This window comes from Misgurnus anguillicaudatus, chromosome 11, assembly GCF_027580225.2.
Source record: "Misgurnus anguillicaudatus chromosome 11, ASM2758022v2, whole genome shotgun sequence".
In the NCBI taxonomy this organism is placed as follows: domain Eukaryota; kingdom Metazoa; phylum Chordata; class Actinopteri; order Cypriniformes; family Cobitidae; genus Misgurnus; species Misgurnus anguillicaudatus.
The window spans coordinates 35,945,856-35,958,103 of NC_073347.2; the positions used below are offsets into that span (position 1 = coordinate 35,945,856).

Consider the following 12,248-nt stretch of genomic DNA (forward strand, 5'->3'; position numbering starts at 1 on the left):
CATGCGAATGCAGCCACCTGAGTTAAATCCAGTCTGGTGGGATTCAAAGTGTTTTGTTATTTTGCTTTGCTGTTAAGCTTTAATTTGCAGCCTTCTGACAACAACAGGAAATTAAAGCAGCATTGTTAATTGAAAATCTTTGCTTCTTTGTTTGATCATCAGATTAAGCTGTGTGTTTGCTTTCAAATGTGTATATTGTCTAATTTAGGGGCGGTGCAGTGGCTCAGTGGATACTATGTTAAATCCTTGAAAGTTTGTGAATCTGGGAGAAATAATTCAAGGCCCTGGGACATTTTTGAAAATATACAGACATATATACAGGTCATTGAAAGTGCTTGAATCTATTTGATGCAATACGGGTTTTTTTCCTGGAAAAAAATCCATATTATTCCCTGTGTAGTGTAGGATAATATCAAAAACATTCTAGACTTTTTAAGCACACGTGCTAAACTGTTCGCTTTAAATGCTTATATCTTCTGTATGTGAATGTTGATTCATACAAAAATGTTTTTTTTTTGCATAGTTGTGTTTAACACATGAAAACGTCTCGGGTTACGTATGTAACTGTTGTTCCCTAAAGGCCCGGGTATACTTTTTTTCCGCGTCCGCGTCCGGCTCGCGCGCGCACGCGTCCGCGCAGGTTTCCGAGTATAGTCCCCGCGGCTACACGCGGACGGCCGCGTTCGACACTATACGCAATACAAATGATTTCTTATTCAAATTATTAGTCTAACAGGCTGTCAGGGCAGCACTGATTTGGAGACATTTACAGTACATTAAAACATTAGGATAGGTGAAGAAAAGTAACTAATCCACCATTGCAAACACAGTTTAGAACAAACCACAAGACAACAAAGTCAGGAATCAAACAAACATGCTCCACAGCTTTCTGTTCTTGAAAGAAGTAAAAGTTAAAGAAGAAAAACGATAGTGTGTGTGCAAATGCTGTCTATTTCCTTTGTATAATTGTTTATAGTGGAGTGTCCTGTCTAAATATTTTCACGCGCATGCGCTGTCGTACGCGGACTGTACGCGTACTGTCCGCGCGGTCTCAAATTTTGGGCTGCACGCGGACGGTCCGCGCGGCCGGCCGCGGACCCTCCTGATGACGAAAATGACGTCATGCGGACGGCGCGCATACGCGGACGTCCCTAGTATACTTTCGGCTTAAGAAGGGAACGAGACGCTGCGTCTTCTTTGCCATACTTCCTGCATCCCTGTAACGCCGTCTTTGGCAATATTTCAGATAGCGATATACTTCCTGGCTCCCGCGTCACCCTGTCTTTATCGTTAAGCCTCACCATTGGTAGAATTTGATATACACATTCAGACACACTTACACCTGGAGGCGTACCCAAAGTGTCACCGCAGTGACGCAGCGCGAGTTCCCTCGAATGGGAACTGTAACAATGTATCTTAAAAGGTAACATAATGTAACCTTGCTCTCACTTGAAATGTGTCCCCACATTTAGTCCTTGAATTTGAGGGTATTAGACCTGGAAAGTCCTTGAAAGGAATTTGAAGATAACTAAGGTGTAGGAACACTGAATGTTAGGTGCATTGAAGATGCCAAATTGTCCTTCAAACTTGTGTTTGGATTGATCATGAGGATGGCCATGGATGCTGGAATGGCGTTAAGAAATAAGCAAACAAAAACAAACCTTGACTAATTGATTTCAAAAGTAATCATCTATAGTAACAAAACAGGATATAATCAATAACTTTTGTGTTGTTTTTTTGTTTTTTCAGTTTGAAACAACATCAACAATGAAGATCAAGAAACACTTCAGCTGAAACCGAGACCATTGTAAGAGTTTAAAGAGCAGATTGCAGGACCATCCATCTATGATATCTGAGGTTCTCCAGCTCTCAAGTGTTTTATATTTTTATTCACTTTCAACCACTGAAACATTCATCAATTTTGGGAGTATCTTTCCCCAAACTCTGATCAAAAGGACATTTGTGTTGATCTCTGAAAAAATGGCCAATTTCATCGATCTCCATCACGTTACATTAGTACACTGGCCTGAATCTACATGGGATGTTCCAGCTACTTTTATGTTTGCCTTTCAGACTCTCGTATGCAGTGGCGTGTCATTGAACGGGTCATCGCTGCTTTGGTTATTCACTTTGGCATGCCGATGACAGACTTGTGAATTCTGCCATTAAGGACTCAATACTGCTGCCTTTGTGTGACTTTTGTTTTTTTGACACATTTTCTGGATGGTTTTTATCCAGACTCAACTCTCTTCCTGTTTATTCACACATCTATCAGTGTCATTTCCACTGAACATTTCTGCAGTCTGATGCTGCTTAATCGTTGATGTCAAATGGATTATACAGTACTTCATTTAAAGAAGTACAGATGCAATGCGTTGGCATTTATCGCCACGACTCATTCGTTGATAATTCAACATGTGTGATTCAGGCACTGAGCTTTATCCTAATCTATGCCAAAATGACTGCCTGTAACACTGGGGCTCAGTGCCCGCTGTTTTGAAGTATGAATGCCTTTTGTGTTTGCTTTCTTCTGAATTGGCATAGAAATAAAAAATGCAGCATTTTTGGTGTATATGTTGTGATATTAGATTATATTGTAGCTACTAAACTGATAAAGACCTGGGGCCTCATTTATAAAAATGTACCATAATGTCTTATTTTTTTTAAATCATCTTACAAAATGGCCACAAGATCCTTGTATGGTGGGACAATAATCAGCAAAAAAAGAAAGTCCCGGGTTTAAGTCTCGGCTGGGTCGGGACGTCTTTCTGTGGAGTTTGCATGTTTTCCCTGTGTCAGCGTAGGTTTAGTTCGGGTACTCCGGTGTCCTCCCACAGTCCAAACATATGTAGGTTAGGTAAATTGGAGATGCCAAACTTGTGTATAGATTAACTTGTGTGTAGATTAACCGGTTCTCGTCATGAATATAGCCATAGATGCTGGAATGAATAAATTCATTGTGACAGTGTGCTGGTATGAAAAAAAGTGCGTATGCATGCTTTTAAATTTAGACTTTAAGTGGATGCATTACATTTTTAAGTCGATTTTTGCCTTTTGTAAATCCCTTTACAAATGTTTTGCACTTTGATCATAAAATTCATGATGTTTATGATCAAATGTGATTGTACTCATTTATCAAGACATGCAGTAAATCTTTCAAACAATTCTCGCAAGTGATACTTTTTTCTTTTTTTAAGTCTTCCCAAGCCATAAGATAGATAGATGAACAAAATTCAAGTCATTTAAAACTTCCAAAAAATATCAAAAAAATCTTGCCCTCCATCTTAAAATTTATATCTGATACATTTTATAAGTGAGGCCCTGTTCTGAAGTTATGTCTTAATAGTGACATTTATGCAAAACAGAGTATCATGGTAGCAACTGAGCCAAGTCTTTTATCATGGCAAGGTTGAATAATGCACAAAACCTTAATTTTTTTGTAAATAATGGAATATCATTGTTAGTAAACTGCTCGTCCAGGATTATTATTGTGGAGTATTTACTTGAAGATTCTTGTGTGCTGCTTTTTGAACAATAAGTTGGCTTTTAAAAACATCTGTTGATAAAACCATCACGTCACCCCAATGATGTCACTGTTGTATAATGATGTTGTTTATATTAAGATGATTGGATGGCTGATATTTGTAGGTGATGCTATAATAGAAACAAACAGCTTGGATGTCTTTTGGCTACAAGGACTCAGGATTATGGGGTTTTTTTTCTTGTGGTTGTGAGGTTTCTACATCAAGGCAATGGACATTACTTGGGATGCACCGATACAAAATGTCTGTGCCGATACTGATATACATTTACTTAGACATCTACCGATACCAATAGTTTTGCTTTTAACTCCTTCTGTCAAATTATTATGTCATAAAAATCCTAAAATTCAAAATAATCACACCGCATGAGTTTTCCAGCCCTTTTGATCATTCGCTGTTTTTAAACGATCGTCCGATGTCCAATAAAGGGTAAACAATGCTTTTATCTGCCGTTATCGATTATAAACCGATATATCGATGCATCCCTACACACACACACACACAAGTGCGATTCATATGAAAAGTTTTTGTAGTGATGCAGATATTTAACTCAGGCTGTTTAGATGTGTCTGTTTGTATCAGTTTTTGTTTTAACTCAGCCTTTAGCTTTTTACTGACCATGTAAAGTTAAATGTCAGTCTTGCTGTTCATTTAATGGAATGCAATTTCAACTGCAAATGGATTATGAATATTTTATGGTTATGTATGATGTGGGCAAAAATAATATATTTATTATAAAAAATATCTATTAAATACAACATATAAAAACATATGTATGTACATCAAACAATTTTTGTGAATTCTATGTGAAATGGTGAATTTTAAAGTCTGTATTGTGCACATTTGTAAATACACTTGATTATAACTATTTTCACTTTTAAACTTTACAGTGGTAGTGCATTTGTGTGAAAGTTGACATCATTAACACGGTCTGGATGATCTGCATCCTAAAGGTATAGTTGTCGGAGACGATGGTGTAGTGGATGGTGCTCCGACACATGGTGCAGACGCACTTCTGGTGACGCGAGTTCGAATCCTGGCTCGAGGTCCTTTGCCAATCCCATACCACTCTCTTCACCCTATACTCTCCTGTTGTCTCCTTAATTACTGTCTATCTAATAAAGGCCCCGAAAGGTATAGTTTACCCGAAAATGAAGCTTCTGTCATTATTTTCTCCTCGTCATGTTGTTTTAAACCTGTATGATTTTTTTTCTGATGAACACTAAAGAAGATACTTTGAGAAATGATGATAAACACACAGCAGATAGTGACCATTGACTTCCATAGTAGGAAAAAACAATATTATAGAAGTATTGTGATAAATGATGGTGACCACACAGTTCACGGTACCCACTGAATTCCATCATATTTGTTTTATTAAAATATCTTGTTTTGTGTTCATCAGAAAAAAAATATCATACAGGTTTACAACAACATTGGGATGAGAAAATGATGACAGAATTTTCATTTTTTGGTGAACTATCCCTTTAAAGATCTCAAATCAAACATCATACATTCAAAATGCCAGCTGATGAAAGTTGGCATGCATCTGGAATATTTTAAAAGATTAATTTTAACAATTATGTTGGCAATGCTTGTATTCTTGTATTGTTGTGATTTATAATTGTATCAAAGTGCCTATGATGCAAAAACAAAAGTGTGATCATGCCAAACAAAAGCATGAGTGATACTAAGGCAGATCCTAGAACAGCTCAAAACTTTATATTTTTATAAAGATTTGTTCTTATTGAGATACATCTACAGTACTCATCCATCTATTCACTTTAGTACATATTGTTCTGGTTTCTATAGAAACATGCTGCTTTAAGCAAGAGGGTAAATGTCTGGGTGAATCGTGGTACATCAGTTCATAAACTACATGCACTTAATAAACCTTTAAACTTCACGAGACTTGCTTTAATATATGAAGTCTTTAACAGTACACTATGTAGTGATTTTGAATAGCAGGTTGGAAAATATTCTAATGCGTATACATTTAGGGTAGATTAAGAAGTCATTTTAGATGTTGCCTCTATAAAAACAAATTTATAGTGTAAAGCATTTATCTCCGCTTCTCATGTGTCTCTAACTTGCACAGATGGCAGAAGGGTAGAGAATCAGACACTGATACTAGATTTTACAGACAATTTTATCATTTTGTAGACTGATGTATTGTCAGATCTGTGCTGCGCTTTCTGAAACCTTCTTCAGCTACATCGCTCTTAAAGGGATAGTACACTTTAAAATAAAAATTCTGTCATCATTTACTCATTCTCATGTTGTTCTAAACCTATATGAATTTCCTTTTTTTTCTGATGAACACAAAAGAAGATATTTTGAGAAATGATGGTAAACACACAGCATACAGTGACCATTGACTTCCATAGTAGGAATAAATAATATGATGGAATTTAAAGGTGCAATTTGTAAGATATTTGCAGTAAAATGTCCAAAAACCACTAGGCCAGTGTTATATATTTTGTCCAGCTGATTACTATCAATATCTGTAATGTTTTCAACTACTTGTAAATCGTGAGAAAATTTCCATTCAAAACATTGACACGGGGCAGTGCAGTCTCCTGTCAATGACGTTAATATCCATGTGACCCTTTGTCACCACCTTTACTGACATAACCCACATGAGAAAACTGGTCGAGCTCGAAAAAATAAAAGGGCGGCAAAGGAAGCGGCTGGAGCACAAATTTTGTTTAAATAAACTTATATTTTCACTTTTTACACATTTTAATTGCATTTCTAGCGAGAAATTAGTATTGTAGTTTTCAAATATGTGATTAGTTATCACAAAGGCGCTCTCTGTTCATATTTCAAACACGCTGCCTTTGAAGTGCGTCGGAAAGCCTTTCTCTGAGCGGCCTTCAGGCCTCCGAGGCCGAAGTCATGTCCTCAGCGAGGCAACAAGTCCTCACAGTGACAGTCCTCACTGCCTTGAGTTTTCGGACGCAGCCAGTGTCGTGGACAATGCGGAACTATGCGCTTACTTATGGACTTATGGATAACTCTTTACCGTCTGCCGCTGGTTGTGTCAGCTCCTGTTAGCGTACGGGCCAACCAAACGACCCAAGAAGAGTTTGTAACAAAACGAGAGAGGATCAATTTGTTGTTGCATTATCTGAATGGAGAGAGCTTCACGACAACATTTAACTAGACCGAGATTCTGATCCTGCTAGTGTTTTACGCGATGGGTGAGTTGTTTTGATTCGTAACATTTCAAAAAACGTATGCTATTATATTGATCACAACATTAGTGTAATCAGCGCGTCTTCCCGCGGACGATATGCACATCAAAGGTATTGTGAGATTCTGATCCTGCTTGTGTTTTACGCGATGGGTGAGTAACACTTCAAAAAACGTATGCTATTATATTGATCACAACATAAGTGTGTCGATTGTAATCAGCGTGTCTTCCCGCGGACGATATGCACATCAAAGGTATTGAACAGCAATATAAATGGTCATTTTAAGACACTTCACAATAAGATTTGTACTCTCAATACATTATTTGAAAAATCATTGTAGATTGTAAGTTGAAAACTTAATTCTGTGCTGTATTAACCTAATATCTATGACTGAAAATTTTGTTTTGAACATCACATATAAACTTACATAATGAAATAAACGATGTCATCATACGCAACATTTATAAGACTTGATTACCTTATCCATCAACGTGATTTCTCGTTCTCGTCTGATTGATGGCCATCAGCGGTTGAGTTAAAGACTACAAATCCCATAATTCCACGCTGCTTCAGAGCGTCAGTAAACAACATCATTGTTGTTGTTTGATCTGGCGCCATCCATCGGCGAAAATAATACAAACTGTATCTTTAATGAGTACCGTCAACTGTGTGCTTACCATTATTTATCAAAATATTTTCTTCATCATTTATCACAATAATTCCAAAATATTTTTTCCTATGAAAGTCAATGGTCACTATCTGCTGTGTGTTTTCCATCATGATGACAGAATTTTCATTTTAAAGTGAACTATCCCTTTAAGTCATACTTTAAGCTGTAACTTATAGTTAATATGTGTTTCCCGAAGTGTTTTTGGGAACGTGTTTCCCAAAAGTATCCCAAAAGTATGCCTTCTGTAAGTCATTCGTTAGCAAGGTCGGTCTGAGCCATTTAGTTCTACAATATGTGCGTTTAATCCATCAAATGTTAAGTCCTCTCTGGCTACTATGTAAGCTACAATAAAAAAAATCACCAGCTTTTAGATCTTGTTGGTCTGATTTTGTCGAGACCCCAAATTCAGCTTCTGGCTGCCCTTTCCTTTCTGTCTTTTTTCTAGTAGTTGATTATATGTTTCGTGTGTTGTGCTTGTTGAGTAGGTCATCCAATATCAGAAATAAATGATTTACACCAATAATTTGATGCGGGCCATGTGACTTCTGGGCAATCCACCTAGGTTTGGAGTAAATGAAGGCATTAGGCCGATGGCAAATTTATTATGATAATATTAATCAGGGGTTCCCAAACACACATTTATTCCCATTTAGTATTTTATATTTCTCTTGTCATGAATGAAGTTTAATTGCAATATTATAATACCTTATGGCAGGCCTGCATGATTATGGCAGAAATTATAATTGTTTATATTATTTCCCTTGATGTTGTAATTGCGATTATTGTTGATTAGATTTTACGAGTGAGGTTTTTGTTTTTTAAACCTACTTTGAGGCAGCTGCATGCCCAGTGCCATATTTTTTATAGGCAAAGGTCAACACATTTTACACATTAAAGCTCATCAAAGCTAAAAATATCTAAATCAAAGCTGTCATATTTAAGGCAGACAGACGTGGCTCCAGAAACACGGCCATGAAGCAATATGTTTCATCCGCACTGTAAACGCGTTAGCATGAGGTTACAGGTTTCACAAACTTGAAATTATATAAAATATCCAGGATTGGATTTCGTTTGCAATTTGGATTATTTTTACAATATCCCACAATTCCCAATAAATGCAATTTCAACAAGTTCTGAAGTGTTTCTGTTGTAAAGAACACCGCTAACACATAAGGCAGTGAAGTCTGCATAAAGTAAACAATTAAGTGTCGAGCGAACCAATTTAGCACCATCACCATGAACAGCACCTGCTAACGTTGTACGTAAGAAATTCTGCCTTAAAGGCGGGGTGCATGTTTTTTGAAAAACACTTTGGAAAAGGTAGTCGAGCGGAGTACCAAAACACACTTGTAGCCAAACAGCAGTAAGGGGCGTGTCTACTTATCGACATCATTGCCTGGGTTGGGTATGTGTTGGGCAGGTCTATCAAAAGAAGGTCCAGATTCTATTGGGGTAGGGTAGTGTTTGTTCAGGTGATTTCAAATGTCAACATTGACTTTCAGAGATCATGCATCCCGCCTTTAAGCCATTGGCTCCCAAACTTTTAATTTCTCGACTTATAGTAGATAAATTTATCTCGGGACCCACCAACCTAGTAATAAAGGCAAAAAATGTGTTTTCAAACATTTTAAAAAATAAGTCGTTTTTATTTTTTTCTTGTCATTTTATTGATGAAATGTAAGTTTTGCAATTTCAAAATCCCTAATGGTATACAGTGTCATTACTTGTTATTATAATTGGACTAAACTGTTTTTCATCATTGTGTCAATCATTGCTACAGCCAAGTGACTTTGCATGGCCCACCTTGGCTCAGAGTCCTGCAACGGGTCAGGTACCCGTGGATACCCGGATAAAAGTGTCTAAAACGGGTGTATTGTGACATGACATTCAGTGTTTAGAAGATGACAGGATCAGCACTGTAAACTATATACCTGGGAAATTAAATCAACTCTTGGTAAAAACCTGCTAAAGAAAACACAAGGACAATGACCCTGAGTCTAAAAGCAGCTTGATTTAATTGACATTCATTGATATCATGGATATGGTCAAAGACAAAGACCATCTATACATACATAAATACAGCAGATCCTTTTTCCAGCATTACTGTACTGCCAATGATAAAATCACCTTCAGCTGTCATATCTACAGAAGATAAACACGCCACTGCTGGCACTTGACACTGAGCCAGATTATGTGACATTCATTTGCTCTCTGAAATTGATTTTCAAGGTCATTCTGCTACATACAGTATAACAACAGTGTGCCATTCATTTCAGACACATATATTTGAATGAATAAACAAATATATTTCAAGAGAAATTGATAGAGGCACTAAATGTGGATAATATGATTTACGAATGGAGAAATGTGCAATTCCACACAATGTACCATTACTGAAAGTCATGTGCTATGACTCCAGCACACAATCATTAGCAGCGCAAATGGTCAAGGGATTGATCCCCAAGGAACACACATAGCCTACTAATAAAACATATGCACTGTGTCACTTTGGATAAAAGCATAAATGTAAGGGCAATGAGCTATATTTCACAAATACTAAAGCGACACCCAGGAACATGAATATGACCCTATTTCACATTTCATAATGGATGGAAGTTTATGTTATTATGCTAATTTCCCTATTTGTGTTCCCTATTTCTGAGTGAAGCCGTGTGAACAGTTTCATGGCTTGTGAACAGTGAGCGGTTCATACCAAAATTAAGAAAAAAACATAATTTGGAATAAAATGCATGGATGGGTCACGCACAACAACTTAGTTAATACTATTTTATGTTGACTAAAGATGTAGGTTGTGAGATGTGAGATTCCAGCAACCGAGTCTATGACTTTGATCTTTAGCTCTTGATTTTTATTTGTTAGAATCTGTGCGTGTCCTTGATGTACAAAAATAAACCTATAAAGATATACAAAGCTGATATGACCTGATACTAGTATTGCAGTAAAGCCACATCAATGTTGGATAGCAGAATGGTAATGTAAAGAGTTTGTCACATTCACAGATGTAAAAATTAGTCATGAATTATCTTTCCTGGATAATTCACCCAAAAATGAAAATGTACTCCCCCTCACGTATTTTAAATCTGTATAAGTTTCTTTATTCTGTTGAACACAAAAGAAGTTACATTTGACGGTACCCATTGATTGCCGAAGTATTTGTTTTTCCTGATGACAATAAATTCTGACAGAATTTTCATCCCTTTAAAGAGCTTTTCTCTGCTGTGACTCCCATCTGGATGAAACAGATTTAAGTGATACACGCATGCACACACAAACTGACAAATTCAACATTTATTCAGTCACAATATTGCGTACATTAAATAACAACATTTTTGAAAAATCATCTTTATAAATTTTTAGAAATAGTTGTGCAGTGCTGGGTCATCCTTATAAGGCATGAGAATATTATCTTGTGATAATACCTCCTAAATTCCTATATTGTGTAACCTATTCTTTACTACAACCTTTAGCATATATTTTTGCATACAAATGCATTCATAAAATGTATGAATTGTAATGCATTTATACGTGGTTTAGCCTATACCTAGTAAGGAAGACAAATTCAATTTACTATCAAGTAAATAAATATATAAATAGTTGCTGTTATTTTTACTCCTGTCAACATCTTTGCTGCTAAGCAGTGTGCACTTTGAATATGCAGCAGATGTGCCGTCACTCTGCACCAATCAGTGATGACAGAATTTGCATATGCTGATGTTTCACTTTGCCATTCACTCTCATTAAAGGCAGTTACAGCGTAGACAGGATTTGTTGATTATAATGGGAGCGGGCGACTAGTTGTGTTCACACCTACAGATATGCAGTCTCTTGCAGTACACGTGGCTTTAGGCTACTTTTAATTTCACCAGCATCTAATCTGCCACTTCACTTTATTTTTATAGCGTTTTTATCATATAAATTGTTTTAAATCAACTTATGCAACTATTGCACCATTTGTTTTATAGTATAAAAGAAGTGTAGCATACACTTTATACACCCTTTATGTTTGTCCTCCCGCATTATTTGCTGTAAATTTAAGCATTGATGTTTACAATATACAGTGTGCTATTTATAATTCTAATTTTTGAAACTAAAATGCTGTACACCTTGACCTCAATAACAAATTTCTCCGAAACATGATCACAATTCACACTTGATGATGAAATGCTAGCTGTCAGTCATCGTAATAAGATTTTAGCTCTGATTTTGGAATTGCCAGCGGTTGACTGAAATGAATGTCAGCGATGACTCTGGAGCATTTGCTATCTAATAAGCTCACTTCCAGCAGACGTCTGCATCATCCGTCATTGTCAGAAACATTCAGGACTGCTTTCACACCACTGTTCCTTCTCATATTGAGATCTCAATACCAGACACCGCTGACAAAACACTGAAATATGACACGTGCAAGGCATATCACACAGACCTATCACCTACATGTATACGCTTGCATGTCATTTACACGCAGAAGGTAGAGCAGCGATTTATAAAGTGATCAATTTTAAAGCTTTTTAATGCATTTATGCATGCCTTAAAAGATGATTTAAGCAGAATATATTTTCATTTTTTGCATCATTCTGATTGGTCAGTCTTTATTTTTAATTCAGAAATGGATGATTTTCTAGTGTCATGAGTTTAATTAGATAAATGTGTTTGTTTTTTCAATAACAGCCCTACTATAATTACAAATAGATTATACATTGTATAGTTCATTAAAATACATAATGAACATCCTGTTTATCTTAGTGTTTTATAATGCATTAAAGTTGTATCCATGAATATGTACAGTAATTGATAGACTCTCTTAAATCTGGTTATGAT

The 12,248-nt window shown here is 36.4% G+C and overlaps 1 protein-coding gene across 1 annotated transcript in view; it reads left to right on the forward strand.

Annotated features, from left to right (window-relative positions):
* LOC129416087 (zinc finger matrin-type protein 4) overlaps positions 1-4,429 on the forward strand; it is a 117,986-nt gene extending 113,557 nt beyond the window's left edge. Inside the window, exon 7 of the mRNA XM_055170334.2 lies at positions 1,750-4,429. Coding sequence (XP_055026309.1) covers positions 1,750-1,771 — 22 coding nt within the window. The 3' untranslated portion in view covers positions 1,772-4,429. The remainder of the gene's footprint in view (positions 1-1,749) is intronic.
* Positions 4,430-12,248: the final 7,819 nt, after the last annotated feature.